This window comes from Giraffa tippelskirchi, chromosome 1 (assembly GCF_054371585.1).
Source record: "Giraffa tippelskirchi isolate mGirTip1 chromosome 1, T2T-mGirTip1v1.2.pri, whole genome shotgun sequence".
Lineage (NCBI taxonomy): Eukaryota > Metazoa > Chordata > Mammalia > Artiodactyla > Giraffidae > Giraffa > Giraffa tippelskirchi.
In genome coordinates this window covers 122,628,481-122,651,748 of record NC_137275.1, presented here as the reverse complement: position 1 = coordinate 122,651,748, position 23,268 = coordinate 122,628,481, and the positions used below count along the sequence as shown (strand labels likewise).

Below are 23,268 nucleotides of genomic sequence, written 5' to 3'. Positions count from 1 at the left end.
CACATTTTCTACAATAAGCACATTTTGCTTTTATTATTTATCAGTTAAAGGTTTTGGACTCATTTTTTTAAATAAAGGTTACTTTTGGACTAATTCTAGATGTGTAAGACAGTGGCAAAGACTGTACAAAGAGGTCCTGAGTATCTCTCACTCAGCTTCCCAGACTACTATCCCAAATATTAATTCTTAGTTAATATCCTGTGTGGGCTTCCCTCAGAGCTCAGTAAGTAAAGAATCTTCCTGCAATGCAGGAGACCCTGGTTTGATTCCTAAGTAGGGAAGATCTGCTGGAGAAGCAATAGGGTACCCACTGCAATATTCTTGGGCTTCCCTTATGGCTCAGCTAGTGAAGAATCTGATTGCAATGTGGGAGACCTGGATTCAATCCCTGGGTTGGGAAGATCCCCTGGAGAAGGGAAAGGCTACCCACTCCAGTATTCTGGCCTGGAGAATTGCATGGACTGTATAGGGTCACATGGGGTCGCAAAGAGTCAGACACGACTGAGCAACTTTCACTTTCACAACATCCTGTGTGTCCAGGGCATGTTTTTCTCAGCTAAGAAACTGACATTGGCACACTTTCACTAAGGAAAGCCCAGATATTCTCTGGCTTCACCAGCCTCTGCTGCTGTCCTCTCTACCCCAGGGTCCCATCCAGGACACCACACTCATTTAGGCAATGCGTCTCTCAACTCGTCTGGTCCTGACAGTCTCTCAGTCTCTCCTTCTTTGTCATGACCTTGCCCCCATCAGTCTGGCTTTGTCTACAGTTCCTCCTGTGCTTAGACTGGGGTTATGAGTCTTTGGAAAGAGTATCACCATGGCAAGTGGCCTTCTCATCACACGCTGGGGGTATGCGATGTCCATCCGGCCTCACTGGAGGTGGCACGTCCAGTGCCTGATGTGACGGTGTTGGCCAGCTCTCTCCACTGCGGAGTTCCTAGCATCCCAGGCTCTAGTCTCGGGAGGTCAGTCACCACATCCAGCCCATCGTCAAGGGAGGAGGAGGGAGGAAGGCAGCTCCTCCTCCTCAAGGATGGCACAGCTACAGAAATTCGCTGGAAGACTTGTCTTTTCTCCCACACTTATAAAATGTTCAGTCATTTATATCAGTTCCTATCATTTGCGTCGCATAAATGAACTTGTTTATATTGATCTTACGCTCTGGTTATAATCCAGTTCTACCGTATCTTTGTGCTCAAGTGGTTCCAGGTTTGGCCACAAGGTGCTCTCTCAGGTTCCTTCCAGCGTTCCTTGGACCCGTCTTGATCTTTTTGTTTCTGAGCACTTCCTTCCTTCTGGTACTACACCCCTTGCATCTTCCCTGCCCCAGGTCTAGAATCAGCACTTCTGCAAGGCAACCCGAGTCATCACTAAACCCTGGAGTTAACTGTATGAGATTACTATGAATCCAGGATAACCTATGTGAATGTCATGATGTAATCTGTTTGACTAAGTACAGATAACCTTTGAGAACCCAGGCCAAAGCTGCCACAAAGGACTCACATGAGTAACAGTAACGTTTCTACAAGTTCTTCTACTATATTGTTCTATTTTGTTTCCAATATTAATCTGAGTTGGGTGAGTAGACTAGATATTTCACACTCATTTTTTAGATAAGAAAGATGAGAATCAGAAGTGCTGACACGACTAACTCCAGGCCGCTGGATATAACGTAGCGTACCTCTTCTATCCTGTGGCTTTTCCCTCCTGATGACTCTTCATTTAGGCCCCCCATGTGATAAGGTTGTGACAACGTGGGTGTATGACAGTTCCTGCCACTCCACTGGTGCCATGTGCATCCAGTTAAACCAAAACTTTTCTCAATACACCTATATTAGTTAAAGAAATAAAAAAGGGAACAAAAAGGCTTCTAAACATTATAAAGTAAACCTAGCTAATATGTTAAACAGCATGAATATTTTATAAAGCAGTGAACTTTTAACAAGCTTCTACTGGATGTATGCCAATATATTAGACATTTTAAGAAGGGAGAAATAAACCACATCCATGGCTGACCATGGTTGACTAATATCCCAATGCCACAAAGTTTAGAAATAAAGAAAATAAGATTGCTCATCAAGAGTTAAGAAATGCCATTAGTACATAATGGATCAGCCCTAAACAGAACAAAGCAGACAGAAAACAAATGGCTTTCAGGCCAACATGAATTAGTAGGATAAATATACTGAAAGATGGCAAGCTACAACCAAAATAAATGAGAAAAGCCAAGAAAGCAAACACACAACAGAAGCAACGTAGCTCATGACACAGGAGGGACCTAACCCACACCTGAGAAGTCAGGGAAGGCTTTTCCTGAGGAGCAAGGCACAGGCAGAGGAAAGGTGAGCAAAGACCTGGAGCTAAGCCAGCCAGGCACAAGCTCAACCCTAACATTCACAAGGCCCAGCGAGAGAGCATCATAGAATGTTTGCCATACGGTTAAACATTTCAGTTATAGAGCAAGTGAAACTGTTCAGAAAACACTTTCGATCTTTCTATATGGACAAACACACCATACAGCCAGCTAGAAGTGTTGGCTCAGTTTTATAAATCTGCAGACAAATTGGTAATAATTTGCAAAACACCGGAAAGCATTAAAAAGGGGCTTCCCTGGTGGTTCCTGTTAATGCAGGAGACGCGGGTTTGATCCCTGATCTGGGAAGAACCCACACGCCATGGTGAAACTAAGCCAGTGCTGCAACTAGAGAAGCCTACACGCCGAGGGAGAGCGTGTGCTCCACAGCGAGGGAGCCCCCGCAGTGAGAGACCTGCACCGCCACTGCAAGAGCCCCCACAGCAATAAAGACTCCGCATAGCCAAAAACAAACAAACAAAAGTAATTTAAAAAGCACTAAAAAATTCCACCATCCAAAGAAAAATCACTGTTTTGGTGTATCTCCCAACAAATGTGTGCAGGGTGTGTGTATGTGTATATTCAGTATTTTGAGAACTGGGATCATATTTTACATGTAGATTTTGCCCTTTTTATATAAGCCCTTCCATTCATATAGCTTATAAAATACCAGACAGCAAGCCACCATACTCAGTTCCCCCATGTGCATTTTGCAGCTAGCTTATCTCCCACAGTGTGGTCACATGTGCCCACAGATCCCTGGAGACACCAAGGTGGCCCACAGCATTTTTCCTGAGATGAGACTTCTGCGCGGGCTGCCTACCACGACTGTGACAGATGAGCACAGGTTCAGCGGTCTGAGACGACACGATGTGTTCTCGTCCACTTCTGGAAGTCAGAAGTGCGTGGTCCAGGTGTCTGTGGGGGCGCGCGCCTTCTGGAGGCCCCAAGGGAGAATCACCTCCACGCTCGGCTTAGCTTCCTTCCCTGGCCGGTGGCCCCTTCCTCTTGTCACTGAGTTCAAGCTCACTCTGCTCACCACATAACAGGCCAATGAATCTGAGACGAGGGGCTGAGGCAAAGAAGAAACTTTCATCGGGGAGCCGGCAGACCAAGAACATGGCAGGCTAGTGCCTCAAAATAACCATCTCACTGGGGTGTGGAAGCCAGGTTCTTGTATAGATTAGAGAGAAAGAAGCAATGAGGAACAGAAGTCAAAAGGCAGGAGCAGGAGATGCAGTGGGGAAGTAAAGTGAAAGGGTCTTCAATCTAGCAAAACATCTTCAAGGGAATGGCCAGCCTTTGGAAGGGGTGTGTTTATCTCTTCTATTCACAGGTGGGCAGGGACAAACTCTCTCTCCATGAGGTGCAGAAAGGCACTTTAGTTTACAGCCAAGCAGAGCGGCAGGGTTCTCCAAGCAAGCCATTGAGTATGATGAAAGCAAGTCAAAGAAACAGTTTCCAACATGGAGTCAGAACTAGCTTTCTCCCTGCAACTCTCTCAGCTGGCCAGCCCGGTTTCAGACTCATCCTCCTGCCTCTTCCATTTAAGGATGCCTATGATTTCAATGGAGCTACCCAGATAATTCACGATAATGGCCCCATTCCAAGATTCTTTACTTACTCAAATTGCAGAGTCCCTTCTATCATGTAAAGTAACATATTAACAGGCTCCAGGAATCAATCACAGGGGCGGGGGAGGTAGATTATTCAGCCTCCACAAGATACTCTATTTATAGTGCAAGAGCAACACGTAGTAGGTAGTGGCTGGCGTTTAGCACAAATCCAAGTAGCAACAGAACTTCTCTGATAGCCCAATTGGTAAAGAATCCGCCTGCAATGCGGGAGACGTGGGTTTGATCCCTGGGTTGGGAAGATCTCCTGGAGAAGGAAAAGGCTACCCACTCCAGTATTGTGGCCTGAATTCCATGGACTGTATAGCCCATAGGGTCACAAAGAGTTGGACACGACTGAGCGACTTTCACTTTCATAAGTGGCACCAACAAAGACTGGCGGGCACTGACTTCTCTACCACATTATCACTAGACAATAAAAGCCTGTTTCCCTTACAAATGCCCCTCATGAAACAGCAGAAGTTATTCAGTTTATGAAACTGCAACTCTTAAGTGTACATCTTTTTAATGGAAAGAACACACAAAACCCTTTTGCATAGACTGTTCAGCAATGGTGTCATCTTGAGGAAAAGCAAATATTAAATTTTGGGAAAGGTGTATTCACCAGTGGGGGCCTGACACCTTCCCAACAGGTGAAGTCTTCTGATGGGATCCTGGGATTATTGGCGGCCATGCTGAAAACATGACTCAACTGGTTTCGTGTAATAAACTAATGTGAACATTGGCGAGATCTAAGGAAATCTGTTATGAGGTGAACTGCGCCCCACCAAATGGGTACGAAAACACCCTGCCCCCCCGCCCCAGCACCTCAGAATGTGACCTTTATAAGAGTGATTCATGTTAAATAAAGTCATTGGGGCGGGGCCTAATCCAGGAGCATTAGTAAACTCAAGCCATTAGGCTGCAGATATACACAGACCATGTGAGGACACCATGAGAAGACAGATGCTTACAAGCCAAGGACAGAGGCCTCAGAAGAAACCAAAGGCCCTGCCAACACCTCTGTCTCGGGCCTCCAGCCTCTAGAACTGTGAGGAAGTTTCCAGAACTGTGAGGAAATTTCCAGATCTGTGAGGAAGTTTCCAGAACTGTGAGGAAGTTAATTTCTGTTGTTGAAGGCTCCCAGTCTGTGTTAAGGCAGCCCTAGCAAACTAATAAACTAGTGACAACTTCCAAATGACTAATGCATATTATAGGGGTTTCCTAGATGGCTCAGTGGTAAAGACTCCCCCTGCCAATGCAGGAGATGCAGGAGACTCAGGTTTGATCCCTGAGCCAGGGAGATCCCCTGGAGAAGGAAAAGACAACCCACTTCAGCATTTTTTAAATTTTATTTATTTGACTTTACCCGATCTTAACTGCAGCACAGGGGATCTAGTTCCCTGACCAAGGACTGAACTCAGGCCCCCTGCACTGGGAGCTCAGAGTCTTAGCCTCTGGACCACCAAGGAAGTTCCACCACTTCAGTATTCTTGACTGGAGAATCCCACGGACAGAGGAGCCTGGCAGGCTACAGCCCATGGCATCACAAAGAATCAGACATGACTGAGGACTACACATATTATAAATGCATGCATGGGTGATAGAGCCACTCAAAGCACAAGATGGGCTCATGGTTTTAATTAACACAACACAAAACTTTCATCACTATGGGTTCAGTTGCCTTACTGCAATTAACCTTTAGGAAATTACCATCTGTTGAGTTTGGGTGTAGTATCAATGAAGGATATCCACAATAATCTGAAAATGCTATTAAATTATTTCTTTTTTATCTAACTATATATTGGGTTGGCAAAAAAAAAAAATTGTGTGAGTTTTTCCATAAGATGTAATGGAAAAATCTGCATGAATTTTTCGGCCAACTCAATATTTGTATAAGGCCAAATTTTCTTAAATATTTCTCAGATGTTTCAACCAAACAACATATCACACAAGGCTGAGTGGAGAAACAGATCTAAGAATCTAGATGTTTTGTTTCCTATGAAACCAGCCATTAGACATAGTTATAAAAACATGAAACAATGTCACTCTTCTCAGTTTATTTTTACTTTTGAATATACAGTTAATTTTTAGCTTAAAAAAATTACTAATGTTACAGTATAGGAGTTTTGCTATTTTTTAACAAATTTAAGAGGATTGATATTTTGGTTTTAATTCTTAATATGGTAAATATTGATATTGTAACCATCCGGCCCCATCACTTCATGGCAAATAGATGGGGAAGCAGTGGGAACGGTGGCTGACTTTATTTTTTTGGGCTCCAAAATTACTGCAGGTGGTGATTGCAGCCATGAAATTAAAAAACGCTTACTCCTTGGAAGGAAAGTTATGACCAACAGAGACAGCATATCAAAAAGCAGGCACATTATTTGCCAACAAAGGTCCATCTAGTCAAGGCTATGGTTTTTCCAGTAGTCATGTGTGGATGTGAGAGTTGGACTATAAAGAAAGCTGAACGCCGAAGAATTGATGCTTTTGAACTGTGGTGTTGGAGAAGACTCTTGAGAGTTCATTGGACTGCAAGGAGATCCAACCAATCCACCCTAAAGGAGATCAGTCCTGGGTGTTCATTGGTAGGATTGATGTTGAAGCTGAAACTCCAATACTTTGGCCACCTGATGCAAAGAGGTGACTCATTTGAAAAGACCCTGATGCTGGGAAAGATTGAGGGCAGGAGAAGAAGGGGATGACAGAGGATGAGATGGTTGGATGGCATCACCGACTCAATGGACATGAGTTTGAGTAAACTCCAGGAGTTGGTGATGGACAGGGAGGCCTGCTGTGCTGTGGTCCATGAGGACGCAAAGAGTCAGACACGACTGAGCGACTGAACTGAACCTATATTAAAATGAAATTAAAAAAAAAAAAACCTTGTTAGAGTCCTCAATAATCTTTTAAATACAGAAAGAGATCTTGAGAACAAAAGATCTGAGGACTACTGCCTTAAAACAAAACATTCTCTCATGTATCCACAAAATGCCTCAAAGCCAGGCATTTTGTGGATACATGAGAGAATGTTTTGTTTTACCTTTTTTCTTTTTAAAATGTCTATGGGTAGCTACTCCCTTTCAAATTTATCATAGCTGCAACAATTGTGAGCTTGTCACATGGAATATAAGTTCTGGACCTTCTGTTAATCATTTTCTTGTATCTTCCAGTAGATACAAAACGATTTTCAAGAAAGGCCCCTGGCCCTGCCCATGAGTCCAGCCTCCACTTTCCATTAAGGAGACTTCCAGTGCCTTCTGTTCAGGCTTAGGCTGTGTTAGGCTCTTCAAATGCTTAAAGAAAATGAGCTGAATGTAAGTAAGAAGCTGTTATAATTCCAAAATATAATTCTAAAATCACTGCTATCTAATGTTATATAAAACCTTCCAGCAAAAAAAAAATAAAATGACCATAGTGCTATACCTTGATGAGTTCTGAAACTCCATGCTGTCCGCCTGTTCCAAAACAGTCTGAAATATATCTATGGATCCTGCCAGAACATCATAAATAATTGATGCCTGTACCATATAGTAACAGCGCCCTTGTGGAATTAGGTCTTGTGATTCAAGCCGGTCATGCTAATGGATGTTATCCCCAAAGAACGCTCTGTGAAAACCACTGCTGTTTACTGCAACCGCAGTCTTGAAAATCAGCCTAGTGCGTAGAAAGGAATCATTCCATCATGTCACTCAAAAACGGATTATCTTAAAGTCAGTAACAGGGAATCCACTGAGAAACTGAGTTTTTCTCTCATAAACACCAAGAATCACTTAAATAAACAGGTTTCCTAGTTTCACTCACCACTACAAAGCTTAGAGCCATATTCCCAGTCTCCCCTCAGAAAGTACCAAGCTATTAAGTTTTCACTGACCTCATTCATCTCTAGATTTCATGCATTTCAACCTGTTTTCCTTTTGCTCCATCCTTCTCAAAAACGTATGTTAAGAACCGAATTCTGTGTGTCCTTATATGCTGCTTTATGTCTTTTCTCTCAAAAGAAGTAAAACATCAGTATGTTTTTCATTGTAAATACATTAGCAGTTTTCATCTAACAAGATCTAAGATCCTGGTTAATATGAATCCACTTCTAAGCAACAGCTAAGTTGGCGGGGCTAATGCCCTGCTTCCAGGTCTGCAGGACTAAGGGCTGGACCCTGGACTGTGAGGTTTGCCAAATCCTGAGAGGCATCCAAGGAGATGGCCAGCCAGCTCCTGGCCTGGCCCCTCAGCCTCCACTGCCCAGGCTTCCTCTTCTGAAATCCCTCGTGTAGACAGTACTGATGAACGTGCCACCCAGAGGGACATGCAACCCAAACACAAGCATTCTGAATAAAGCTAGATCTATTCAAATGAAAATGCTGGACTCTCTGTAAGAGCTCAGAAGGGAAGGGAAGTTCTAGCAGAGGTGGACAGGTCGCAAGACCAGAACAGACAGTCCATCTTGCAGTCCCGTGTGCTCTGCTGCTGTGCAAGCTCTCCGAGTTCTGAGGCTCAGGTTGTGGCATACACGTGAAAGAGAACACAACAATCTGTTAATATGTGGTGTCTCTGCATTCCAGACCCAGTGATTATGTGCCCCACAGTCTTGGGAAAAAAACAAACACCTTACATTTGAATCTAGTATTTCCAAATGTTTAAGGTTCTTTATATCCACGGGGTGGCAAAGAGTCAGACACGACTTAGCGACCACACAACAGACACGGAGGGATCAGGAGTGAGCCCTCTGGGTGCTCCCGCTCCTCACACACTTTCTCGTGGATTGTGACACTACCATACACAAACAATCTAGAAACATGGGAGGAACTCTTGATACAGCAAGTAAGCTACACTATTCACATTTCATGCATGACAAAAAGGGACATAAGAAACTAAACTTTAACTCATTACCATCATCAACACAAATTAATCATTGAGAGTTACTTTGCCGAACAGTGGCTGACTGTAGTTCTCAGTCAGTTTTCTTACTCCCAGTGAGGCCAGTACATTTAAGAATAACGCTGTGGTTGTGCAGAGGAACGCTTGTATGTTTCATTTTCAATGAATCAAGAACCATATGGCTTTCTTTAATGAATACAACTCTGACAACAAAATCTTGGGCCTTTCTTCCTGCTACTTGTAATGAAAAATTTTGCATTTTCCACAGAATTTGAATTACAGACTAAAGTGACTCACTCAATATATTTAAACATGTATCAAGTCTAATTTTTTAATTTTTCACTAGTTTAGACTTTTGATACTACCAATTAGTCATCATTATCATTATGGATCAGCTCTATTTTTTAATCACAGCATATTCTGTATCATTTAGGATTCACTCCGAGCAGATAAGGCTGATCTCATTTTTGAGGTCCACGGGGTCCATCTCTTTAAGCTCTTTTCAAAACAAGAGCTGTGCAACACGTAAGTAACTTGATTATTCACTGGAGTCAGGGGACTCCACAGTGGTTTATCTCTGCAACCTAAATCCTAGTCCAGAGTTGTATTCCAGTTTTAGATAGAGCTATATTCCTTTTTAATGCTACCAGGAATGTTCCCAACATCTCACCTGAATGCTAAATTAAAAGGAAACTGGTCAAGTTGGGGGACAGAGCCTAAGGCACCCAAAGGGGAAGGAACAGAGAAGACAGGAGAACCACTACGAGTTACAGAGGAAAGCTCTAAGGCAAAGCAACTGGCTGGTTACACAGCTAATAACTGGCAGAGCCATGATGTAAGTGCAGGTCTACAACTGGAGAGCCAATGAACATGAGGTTTCTATTCAACACATAAGCCAAACACCAACAGTTCTCTCTAGTGATTGATTACTTTTTGGTGTTCTAAAGAGAAATTAAGTCAAAGAATATTTAACACTCAACTGCTTGTCCCACTGTTCACTTTCATGCTCCAGACACACAGATGACCTCTGCCCTCAGACACCTGTCTTGGCCCAGATGGGGAGGTTTCCCTGGGGCCGTAATTCCTCCAGGACAGCCCTCCCCCAGCTACTGTGAACAGAACCACGTCCGCTCTGCTGAGAGAAAAGCTAGCACCAATCCTACCAGGGACATTCGCTGACTCACAACATAATCCCTTTTCTCACAACTGGGCCTTCATGCATTATCTCCTGTTCTAGAACACCCCTCACAATTCTAAACAGGTATCAAAATAATATCCTTTTGGGGACTTTCCAGCAGTCCAGTGGGTAGGACTTCGCCTTCCAACGCAGGACGTGTGGGTTCAATCCTTGTTTGGGGATCCCACATGACTCACAGCCAAAAAACAAAAACGTAAAACAGAAACAATGTTGTAACGAATTCAATAAAGACTTGAAAAATAGTCCATGTCAAAAAACTTTAAAAAATTAATAGTAATATTCTTTCTTCAAGATGTAACATTTAGAACATGTAACCGCCCAAGTTTACACTTACATAGTTGTTGTCAACTGCTCTTCTACAACTTATACCTTCAACCAGGCAAACTCTGAGGACAGACTCTGCATGGAAAACATTAACAGGTGCTTACCCCTGGCCATTCCAACTTCTCCCTTGCTAACAGAACCTTCATTTTGTGTGGCTGGTAATGTGCCTAACCGCAGGGAACAAATCAGGATTGTTCTAACCAGTCAGTAATCCTCCTAGTCAGTGATCAGTCTAGGTGTGGGCATGTAACTCAGTTCTGGCCAGTGACGGAAGAGGAAGTCTACTGACGAGGTTTTTGAAAATTATCCTTCCTGATTAAAAAAATAATAATAACAAAAGAAAATTCTTCTTTGTCCCCTTGCTCCTTCCTTCTGACTTGACACACTCTCCTATGGAAAACTATAAATGAAGACATCACCAATCCTGGAAAGATGCAAAGAGCTGGTCCTCCTATGTCTTTCCACTACCCTGTGTTTCTAAAGTGCTTCATATAAAGGGTCAGGGAGCTACTTAAACACAGAAAAATGGGTATGTTGTTAAATTTCACCTGATTTTTCAAATTATGAATACATGTGTTTATCTGGTTTATAACTTTGTAATTAAAATTAGGGGAAAAAAATTCACTGACAAGGAAGAGAGCAAATGACCAATAACAGCAAAACACTGTTGTTGCTTTTTTAAAACAAACATTCAAGATACAAGGCAGCGAGACCCTGAACTGCCAACACTGTGAAAAGAAGTGAAACAGGTACTCCCGACAGCCTTCGCCTGTTTGCCCCGAGCCATTGAGCCATTTCCGGTTCACAGCAGCACCCTGACGGTGCACTCCAGCTGAGAGCTCTCGCCCACCTCCCGGGGCCACAGAGACAAAACCACTAGGGAGTGGACTTAAAGGGGCCAGCATCCTCGAGAAAAGAGACACAACACTTCATACCATGATACTTTTCTCTTAAAATAGCTACAATTCCTAAGCTTCAGGAGCAAGAGCCTGAGAAACCAAGCATAGAGCAGTGGTTAAGAGACTAAAACGGTAAGCAGAGCTGTCATCAGTCTCAGCCGGGCACACAGAGACTGAGAGGGTCTTCGTGAACACACCAGGCTTCCTACCCAACCTTCAAGGGCTGTGCCCTGAAAATAAAGTGAGCCAAAAATAGACTAAACCTCAGAAAGCCTGAAACCAGGCTGCAAATTCTGTCCATCTTTGATGGGATCGTTGCAATTGGCTCCTGGACTACTTGTCTGCCAAAAACTCTAAATACACTCTGGTGAAGATATCACCTTCACCAGAGCACCTGTAAGTATTTGCATACAACATTCAGCTTTCAATAAGGAATTACAGAGCCCATCTGCAGTCAAGGTCAAAAGACGGAAAACGAAGAGGAAAAGAGCAAGAGATACAGACTCACAGGTGATCTTGACATAAGAAGAGTCAGACACGAATTTTTAAACAAGTGATTAATATAGAGGTGAAAAAAAGCACACACATACACAAAAACCACAGAGAATTTCTCCCAGAATACAGAAGTCTATTTAAAAACAATCAAATGGGAATTCTATGGCTGATAAATAACTGAAATTCAAAACCTGACAAAAAATAATGAGATAGCGCTACACACCTGCGACAAAAGCCAGACTCCAGAACACTGACACAACATCAGAAGCTGACAAGAACGGGCGCAGCGGGAGCTCTCAGTCACTGACAGTGGGAGAGCGACCGGGGGCAGCCACTGTTGGCTGCTTCTTATAAAACCACACATAATACTTGATCCAGCTGTCTATCAGGTTCCTTGTTATTTACCCCAATGAGGTGAAATATCCAAATTAGAAAAAGAAAATATAGAAGAAAGCATAAGAGACGCAAGTGAAAAGATGTAACAAATGTGATTGGCGTCTTAAGAGGAAAGCAGAGGGGGAATATTAGAAACGATATTTGAGGATACCAGGTCAGAATTATCCAAAAATGAAATTAAAAAAAAAAAATCAGGTCACAATTCAGGAAGGGCTAATAACCCCAGCCAGGATAAACACAAAGAAAACTACACTTAGGCACACTATGATTAAGCTTAAGTTTCAGAAAAAACAAAGACAAAGTAAAAAGCCTAAAAGAAGCCAGAGTGGGAGAAAAATACAACTGACAACTGACTTTTCAACAGAAGGCAAATGACATGAGAATTACATCTTCAAAGTGTTCAAAAAAGATCAGTGTAAATCTGGAATACAGCTGCAAAAATATCCTTCAGAAATAAAGATGAAACAAAAGCTTGTACAAAAACTGAGTAAACTTTCTGTTAGCAGATTGCAATTAAAAGAAATACTAATGAGAGTTGTTCAGGCAGAAAGATAATCACCCCAGACAGAAACGCGAAAGCGCAGAACAGCAGAAAGAGCGCGGGACAAGAAAGGTGCGAACCAAACAGGCGTCAACATAAGACAACGACAACGACGTCCTGTGCAGTGTAAAATATATAAAGAATTAAAATAGCAGACAACAACAGCACAAAAAGCAGGAGGGAAGAAAAGGGGCTAAAATACCCTAAGGCCCTTACATTTTCCGTAAACTGGTAAAAGCACTCATTTACACCACCCCAAGCATGAAAACTGGAAGGAATCCACTAACCTTAAGTTTCATTCTAATTTCTTCCATTATTTTAACTCTCTCAAATGACTTATATGATCCTTCAGCTGTCATGAATGAAATGAAAGCATATAACCAAGCTTGATGACTCATTTTATTTGTAATTAATTCACTCATTCAATAAATAAGTACCAACTATATGTCCAAAGGGCTTCCCTGGTGGCTCAGTGGCAAAGAATCTGCCTGCCAACGCAGAAGATATGGGTTTGATCCCTGGGTCAGGAAGACCCCCTGGAGAAGAGAATAGCAACCCACTCCAGTATTCTTGCCTGGGAAATCCCACGGACAGAGGAGCCTGGAAGGTTATAGGCCATGGGGTCACGAACAGTCAGACATGACTTTGTGACTGAATAACAACAATAAATATGTCAAGAAAGAAAAGTACTAATTTATAGCAGAAGTAATAAGAATACATGTTATAATCTCTGCTGCTAAGTCGCTTCAGTCGTGTCCGACTCTGTGCGACCCCATAGATGGCAGCCCACCAGCCTCCGCCGTCCCTGGGATTCTCCAGGCAAGAACACTAGAGTGGGTTGCCATTTCCTTCTCCAGTGCATGAAAGTGAAAAGGGAAAGTGAAATCGCTCAGTTGTGTCCGACTCTAAGCGACCCCATGGACTGCAGCCCACCAGGCTTCTCCGTCCATGGGATTTTCCAGGCAAGAGTACTGGAGTGGGGTGCCATTGCCTTCTCCTATAATCTCTAGGGTAACCCATCAAACAAAATATAAGAGAATGCATAACTAACAGTATTGGAGAGAAGAGAAAGAAAGCAAGGTCAAAAAAAAAAAAAAACAATTGTGACAAATAGAACAGAGACAGAAAGATAGTAGACTTGAACCTAAATATACAAGTGGTTGCATTAAATGTAAACAAACTACATTTACATAAAACCAATGAGAAAAATGAAACTATACACATGCTGGGTTTCGGTACATCCATGCATGCTCAGTCCCTTCAGTCGTGTCCAACTAGTTTGAGACCCCATGGATGCAGCCCGCCAGGCTCCTCTGTCCATGGGATTCTCCAGGCAAGAATACTGGAGTGGGTTGCCATGCCCTCCTCCAGGGGATCTTCCCAGTCTACGGATCAAACTCGCGTCTCTTATGTCTCCTGCATTGGCAGTTCTTTACCACTAGTGCCACCTGGATTTTGGTCCAAGGATAGCCAAATATTTCAATGTAACAGAGTAAAAAGTCCAGAAACAGACCTATAGAAATACATCCACTTGATAGATGAGAAAGATGTCACTTCGATACACTGGAAAATGGAAGATTTTTCAATATATGGGCCAAATAGTTACCCATATAGGAAAAAATGAATCTGAACACTTACATTACATATAAAAATTAACTGCAAAAAAAAAAAAAAATTAACTGCAGTTAGATTATGAAACTAAATGTAAAAGACACACAAAAAATAAAACTTCTAGGAGATAAGGAGAGAATACCTTCTCTTGACCTTGAGGTATGGGAAGCTATCCTAACACAGAACATAAAAAGTATAAAGGATAAAGGAAAACATTAACTGGGTTTCATTAAAATTGACAACATCTTCATCAGAAGATTCTATTAAGAGCAAGAGAAGACATTTCCAATACATAAATCTAACAAAGGACTCAATCAGAATGCATAAAGAACTCTTAGGCAAAATGACTGAACAGGCACTTCAAAAGACACTATCTAAAAAGCCAAACAACACACAAAAGGCATTTAAACTCCATAAGCCATTAGGCAAATGTAAATCAAACACAAAATTTGAGACTACTGCACCCATATCAGAAGAGCCAAAATTTTTAAACCGATAACATCAGGTATTAGTGAAGACGTGAAGCAAGCAGAACTCGCACACACTGCTGACACAATGTACAGCCTATAACCTCCTTTAACAGGATCTGACATTCACAAACCCGTCAACTAAGAGGCCATCTTGAGGGATAAACCCTACAGAACTGTGTACATGATATGCACTAAAATATATGTACCTGAAAATTCTCAGCACCATTATTGTTAATAGCCAAAATCTAAGAAAAATTAATTTAAAAAATCTAAATATGTTTCACAACATATGATGGATAAAACAGATAACTGAAGTGTGTTTACAAATGGCATACTATATGGCAATGAAAATAAATTAACTACTGCTATATTCAACAACACAGATGAATCAAAACATAAGTAAATGACACCAGACTCAAAAGAGTATATATAGTATAAATCCTTTTATATAAAGTTTAAATACCTGCAAATGTAATCTGTGGTGACAGAAATCAAAATAACAGTTACCTCTGAAACTGGAAGAGGGAACACGGGCAGATTACTGTGAAACTGGTCATGTTTTATTTCTTAATTGAGGTATATGAGTGTAACTACTTAGTAGAAATTCATCCATTTCCAGGCTTGCGACATGGTGATTATTGTGCTGGCTAATTTTATGTATCAACGAGGCTGGGCAAAGGGATGCCCAGATAGCAAGTAAAACATCACGTCAGTGTGTGTCCATGAGGGCCTTTCCCAAAGAGATGAGCATTTGAACTGGCAGACTGAAAACTGCTCTTGCTGGAGCTGCCCTCGGACATCAGCACTACAGGGCCTGGGTCCTCGGGCTCGGACTGGGCCTCAAGTCACTGGCTCCCCTGGTTCTCAGGCCTGTGGATCTGAACTGGAACCACACCTCCAATTTCCTTGAGCTCCCACTGTGCAGCTAGCAGATGGTGGGATTTCTCAGCCTCCACCATAACATGAGCCAATCTTTCATAATAAATCTCTTTCCGCATGTCTCTGTCTCTCTCTCTATATAATATATACCCCGTAAGTTTTGCTTCTCTGCTTCAACCACAGTTGTGTACCTCTCTGCAGTACATTATACTGAAATTTTAAAGTTTATCCATATACAAGGTTTTCTTTTGGGCTTCCCTGGTGGCTCAGTGGTAAAGAATCTACCCGTAACGCAGGCAACTCAGGTTTGATCCCTGGGTTGGGGAAGATCCCTTGGAGCAGAAAACGGCAACTCAATCCAGTATTCTTGCCTGGGAAATTCCACGGACAGAGGAGCCTGGTGGGCTACAGTCCATGGAGTTGCAAAAGAGGTGGACAGAACCGAGTGACTAAACGACAAATAAAAAGTAGACACCAGTGATAGCTGCACAACACGGTGAATGGACTAAATTCCACTGAACTGTACACTTTAAAATGGTTACATGAACCACTGCAATTAAAATAAAAATAGGGACTTCCTTGGTGGTCCAATGGCTAAGACTCCACGCTCCCAATGAGGGCGGCTCAAGGTTCAACCCCTGGTCAGGGAACTGAATTCCATATGCTGCAAGTAAGAGTTCACAAGCCACAACTAAAGATTCCACATGCCGCAACTAAGACCCAGCACAGCCAAATAAATAAGTAAACATTAAAACAACAAAAAAGTCATCCCAAAACTTAACCTCAATAAAACAATGTCTATCAGTAGACATTCATGACGACAAATATTAAGAGCTGTAATGTCAAACTTACCCACTGCTGTGTCACCATCTAACAAATTGTCATCTTCAGACGTCTGGAAGTCCATAATAACACCTGCCCCGTCTAAAAGCTCCTCATCACTACTCGCACTGGTTATACTGTTGTAGCTGTTTCTACAGTAGCCTCTATGGAACAGCTGCTCAGACTCCATTTAGCTGTCTGGTTATCTGAAAAAAAAAGGGAAAAAATGGCTTTAACATTTTCCCAACATACAATAAAAACCATCTACTTTAACAATTTAAAGAAAACTTCTGATCTCTGTATTAAAAAAAAAAAAATTACTAACTTCATTCACTGTAACAACAGCTTAACCCAATAGCTTATTGGGTTAAGTCTTTGGGGATCATTTAATAATTCTATTCTCACCAAGCATCTGTAAAAAGGAATGAAGAATTTCTTCAGGTAATGGTATAAAGTAGTCTCTCAGATCCATTGTTTCAAAATATCAAGTACAGAGAAGTGTTTACAATATACTATAGTATATGCAAGGGCTTCCCTGGTGGCTCACATGGTAAAGAATCCACCTGCAATGTAGGAGCCCAGAGTTCAATCCCTGGGTCAGGAAGACCCATCCCCTGGAGAAGGAAATGGCAACCCACTCCAGCATTCTTGCCTGGAGAATCCCATGGACAGAGGAGCCTGGCGGGCTACAGTCCATGGGGTTACAAGGGTTGGACACAACTGAGCGACTAAACGACAACCACGGTATATGTGGGGCTTCCCCCCAAAGAAAGGGGGGCTGTGGTAGAGGATGACCTGCAGCACATAACTGGCTGTGTGTGTACAGACCACCTCTGGAGAGATTCTAAGAAAGTTGCCCACAGGAGAAAAGGACAGTGGTGAAGCACCAGGTATGAAAGGGAGACACTTTGTCCCTTCTGGATATCTCACCAGGTGCAAATACTAATTTTAAAGTAATGTCACTTAAACATCTGTAAAATTCCATTCTCCTTTAATCACTTTAAAATTTAAAGCTTCAAAGCCCATAGTCAAATATCAGCCATGAAAATATGGTAATAGGTCACTATTTTCATTTCTTCCCAGAAGAGAATTAACAAGCAAGAACATTTTTTCACCGGTCTTACTCTGTACTTTAAGAACAATGTAGCTCCTGAATAGCTTGGTGTTTTAAATGCATCTACCTACTTGCTCAACATCAAAACGAGTGAGCAAGACACCAGCAAGAGGTTCGAAAGGTTTGCATGTGGGACTTGAAAGCTAGAATCGCAGGAGCAGTTCAACCAGTAACCCTGGTAAAACGAGATTTCTCAGCTCCATCATGATGAACACACACATGAGTAAAGGTGAGTGGAACTACGCAGGCGCCACTTTCAGTGCTGAAATCTAGCACAGAAGACTTGAAGGTCAAGACACTCTCTAGTCCTCAGGATATTTTCCTCTGGCCAGGTGTGGTTGGGGTGGGGGAGAAGTAACCTCTAAGAGCTATAACAATTAAAAATTACGGAGTAGCAAAGAGTTGGACGTGACTGGGCAACTGAACAACTACTTTTAAAAGATGTATAAATTACCTAACTTAAAGAGAAGTTAAGAGAAGGTAGAGCTTGAGAGCTCTGGTCTGAACATCTCCTGCAGTAAGTAGAACATAATACACAGATAACAGTGGTCAAATATCAGACTGTCGACTTAACCAAGCAGGTAAAAAGAGAGACATAGTCAGTGTTCAATAAACAAGGCCTTTCGACAACAATGCTAATCTGGTCGTGGTAGAATAACCAAAAACTAGCACCTAAGTTACAAAGAAAATCTTAAATATTTATTGCTTTGCAACTTTACTAATGTTTCATGATTACCTCTAGCAAAAATGGCCTCTTATACGGAGATGTTAGAATATATTAATTAAAACAAGAGTTTTATTTCAAGATAAATGTTAGAATAGTATGAAAATAACTGTTCATGCTAAGAACTTTGCAGTGTCCACAAAGGTGATCAAACTCAGTATTGTGGCTCTCGAGTAAAGAACTAAAAGGTTTTTTTTTTTTTAAAAAAAATAAGCATTAACAATTCAAGAGTCATTTTCATTTTGATGTAGCAAAGCATGTACACTAAGGTTTTGCAAAGAACACAGACACTATTCTTCACTTCTTTACGTGACGGTCACACTGGAAGCGATTAATACATGTGATAACATACGTCAATGGACATTAATTTGCTAAAGGCTGTACAACAGTGAGAAATCGTTCTAAAGTAGAACTGTGTCCTGGGCCCTCCATCAGCAAGTTCCAACACAGCTCCTCCATTTTGTCCCTGGAAGTCCCTCAAAAACTGTTAGTGATAACTTGTAACTTAACCCTTTCACAGCGTTTAAAAAACTTCATTTCAAGAACACCTCTGATACATCTAAACGTCACAGCTTTCTTTTTAACAACAGCAACCAACTCTGTTTCAAAGTTTATTAAAATCAGGTCTGTGTGGGTTCCTATTTCTATAAATTCAATAACTTTAAAAGACTTTTCTTATTAACCCAGAAACCTATAGAGCTGAACTGTCTGACCAGCAGCCACTAGCCCTGAAACATGGCTCTACGGAAAAGTATCTACTGGATTTCTGTGATTTCATGACAAAAGAAATACAAGATATTTCATTAATAATTTTATATTGATTCCATGATGAAACAAATGGGCTTTCCCCAGTGGCTCAGCAGTAAAGAATCTGCCTGCAATGCAGGAGACACAGGTTCCATCCCTAGGTCAGGAAGATTCCCTGGAGGAGGAAATGGCAACCTACTCCAGTATTGTTTTCTTTTTCCCCATTCCAACATTCTTGCCTGGGCAATCCCATGGACAGAGGAGCCTGGCAGGCTACAGTCCATGGGGTCGCAAAGAGTCAGATAAGACTAAGCACGCATGTGTGTGCTAAAATAATACTTTAGATATAATGGGTTAAATAAAATATATCATTAAAATTAATCTCACCATTTTCTTTTTAACGTGGCTACTAAGAAGTCACCGACTCAATGGACATGGGTTTGGGTGGACTCCGGGAGTTGGTGATGGACAGGGAGACCTGGCGTGCTGCAGTTCATGGGGTCGCAAAGAGTCGGACACGACTAAGTGACTGAACTGAACTGAACTAAAAAATTGAAAGTTATACATGTGGCTTGTATTTGCAGCACAGGTATTTTTATTGCACAACACTGCTATAAAATAGTCAAGAATCTATGAAAGCATAAAGTAAGTACACAGAAGGAATCTGGACACCAGTGTTAAGCTGCTTTAGGTTCTAAACTCCATCCCCAGGCTTGATCACAAAAGGCTATTTAAACCACCATACAGCAACTGAAATTCTGCATATAAAAAAAAAATGAATACTATAGTCTTATTTTTCCTTTTAAACTGACAAAAACATATTTAAAACCATTTCAAATCATTTTAACAGACACAGTGACTTGCAAATATACTCCTGTAGAGCTATCAAGAGTAGAGCTAATCCGAGAAAAGTCCCCACGGAGAAAACTGGTGTGCTGCAGTGACTTCCTCAATGATCCGTGCACCCTGGCCCTTCGCATCTCTTCTCCACCCTGCAGCCAGCATGATCTTTTCCCAGGACAGGCCTAATGCTCACCTCTCCCCATGCCATGGATTAAGGCCTCAATCACTTCTCACCACATTTAGCCACCAAATTCTTCAACACAGCAGACAAGCCCGAGCAGCCAGGCCTCTACCACCTCTCCCAGACACACACCCTCCTCTGGGCCCTACGAGGCTGCTCCGGCTCCTGCCCAGGCTCAGCTGCTACCTGGGCATGGCACGGGCCCTCCCCTCATCACAGAAATGACAGTCCTCTAGTCAGTGAACAAACTCTCCAGCAGAGTTTATATGTCAGGCACCACCCTGAGCACATTATAAACTCATTTAGTATCTGTACTAAACACAGCCAAGGCCCCAAAGCTCAGGCTCTACTATCATCCCCATTTCACAGGTGAGGACACAGACACACGAAGAGCTGCAGTCACCGCTGCAAAGTCATGTGCTGTAACGAAAGCCGCCTCAGCACCCATTCACCCGGGCCAGTCGCCCTGACCAGGTCCAGTCCACACGGAGAGTTCCCCTGCCTCCCCTGATGGCACACACCCCAGGTGCAGTGTCTCCCTGCTTCAGGGGATAACTGACGTCTGTCTGTCCTCTGGAAGGTGGCATAAGGTCTGGCTGCGCCCATTTCTGCACAGCACCACGCACCTAAGAGGGGTTCACTTTTTTAAACTTTTTACTTGGAGACAATGGAGATGAGATGGCTGGACAGCATCACCAATGCATTGAACATGAACTTGGGCAAACTCTGGGAGACGGTAAGGGACAGGCGGGTCGGCCTGCCACCCATGGGTCACAAGGAGCTGGACACGACTGGGCGACAGAACAGCAACGGTGATTTCGCACGCAGCTGTAGTAAGGAATTCAAAGAGCTCCTGTGTCACCTCCCCTGAGTACCCCCCGATGGTCACGCCGTGACGCTGACACAGGGTCTCCCCTCACAAGGACCCCTCCTGCTGCCTTTACAGCCACACCCACTTCCCTCCAGTCCCTTAGCACCACCTCCTAACCCCTGGCGACCTACAACCTGCTTTCTATTTCTGTAACTCTGCCGCGTCAACAGCACTGTACAAATGGAGTCGTGTGGTCCACGCCTTTGGGGATGAGCTGTCCACTCTGTGGCTGGCAGGACTCTCTGGAGAGCCGTCCAGGGCTGGTGTCTGTCAGCAGTGCTTCCCTCTTTATGGCGGAGTCGTGCTCTGTGACACGGACACACCACGTATGTTTGTTTAGCCATTCACCTGTGGAAGAACATCTGGCTCTTTTCTAGGTTTGGGCTATTACAAACAAAGCCACAACAAATACCCACGTACAGATTTCTTTGTGAACTTAAAGTCTTCATTTCTCTGGGATAAAAGCCAAGGACTGCTATTACTGCGCCATATGGTAACTGCATGTCTGGCTTCTAAAGAAACCACCAATTTAACATCCCTACCAACGATGTCTGGGTGAGCCTGGTTTTCCACATCCAAACCGGCACTCAGTGGTATATTTGTTTTCACCATTCTGACAGGTGTGTTTTGGTATCTCATGGTTCTTTTAATGTGGTTTCCCTAACGGCTAATGTTGAACATATTTTAAGTGCTTACTTGATACCTGCATATCCTCCTCAGTGATATGACTGTTCATATCTTTTGGCAATTTTCTAACCGAATTGTCTTCCTCCTGAGTTTCATATTTTACAATATGTATCTTAGATACTAGTCCTTTGTCAGATGTGGTCTTTGCAAATATTTTCTCCCACTCTGTAGCTTGGTCTTCATCTTTCTAACAGGGTCTTGTTTGTTGTTTAGTGCTAAGTTGTATCTGACTCTTTTGTTACCCCATGGACTGTAGTTCCCCAGACTCCTCTGTCCATGGGATTTCCCAGGCAAGAATACTGGAGTGGGTTGTCATTTCCTCCTCCAGGGGATCTTCCTGACCTGTGATCCAAACCTGTATCTCCTACATTGGCTGGTCTATTCTTTACCACTGAGCCATCAGGGAAGCCCTTTAACAGGGTCTATCATGAAGCAAACATATTTAACTTTGATGAAGTTCAATTTATCAATATTTCCCTGAAGGATTATGCTTTTGGCATCAACTCTAGGAAATCTGCTACCAAAGATTTCTCCCAAATTTTTTCCTAAAATTTTTATAATCTTATATTTTATATTTAACTCTAGTCCAGAGGATGAGATGGTTGGATGGCATCACTGACTCAATGGACATGAGTTTGAGCAAGCTCCATGAGAGGGTGAAAGACAGGGAAGCCTGGCATGCTGCAGTCCATGGGGCTGCAAAGAGTCGAACACAACTGAGTGACTGAACTACACCTGTAGTCCATGTTGAGTGAATTTTTCTATAAGTTGTAAGACACAGGCTGAAGCTTGTTTCTGGATGTGTGGACGTCCAGTTGCTCCAATGCCGTTTGCCAAAGAGGTTATCTTCCTCCCACTGAATTGTTCTGGGGCCTCTGTTAAAAATTAGCTGGGCTTATTTGTGTGACTCTGTTTCAAAGTCCTCTGTTCTGTCTCATTGATCTGTGTTTCTACACCTACAGGAATAACACACAGTACTAACTACTGGAGCTCGACGTTGGAGAGATTGGCTTCTCACACCTGATTCTTATTTTCCGAAATTGTTTTTGTTATTCTAGTTCCTTTGCTTTTCCATATTTATTTTAGAATAGTCCGCCTGTATCTACAGAATTTTCCTGGATGAGTTAACTGTCTATGGTGTGAATAACAAACTGATATATCTGTACTCGAATGATGTATGAGAACTCAAATTCAACGAGACCTAAGCTGAACACAAAACCTGCTTGTCCTCCCACTCTCACTATCTCAGTTTACAGCATCACCATTCACCTAGGAGGCAAAGTCAGTTTTCCAAGTTACTGATTAATGTATTTGACAAACTTTTTGCTGAGCACCCAGCATGTGCTGGGGTTCTGAGTAAGAAGAGGTCCCTGTTCCCAAGGTAGTGAAGGTGAAAGACACACATGTAACTACACATGGTATGAGAAGTACACAGGAGAGGTACACACAGAGTACATGCGATGACAGGAATAAGCTGCTGCCTGGGAAAGTCTGCAAACACTGACAGAGGACACACCACTGCCGGGTTAGGATGAGGTAACTAGGCCAACCATGAGGCGACAAGTCAATGAAGAGGAAACAAGCAGTGTAATACACCCTGCTCAGGTAGCTTA

The 23,268-nt window shown here is 42.6% G+C and overlaps 1 protein-coding gene across 7 annotated transcripts in view; it reads right to left on the bottom strand.

Annotated features, from left to right (window-relative positions):
* CLCN3 (Cl-/H+ antiporter 3) overlaps positions 1-23,268 on the bottom strand; it is a 105,938-nt gene that overhangs the window by 60,119 nt on the left and 22,551 nt on the right. For all 7 annotated transcript variants that reach the window (XM_081495286.1, XM_081495289.1, XM_081495268.1 and 4 more), the window contains one exon: positions 16,519-16,694. In XM_081495286.1, coding sequence (XP_081351412.1) covers positions 16,519-16,678 — 160 coding nt within the window. In that variant the 5' untranslated portion in view covers positions 16,679-16,694. The remainder of the gene's footprint in view (positions 1-16,518; positions 16,695-23,268) is intronic.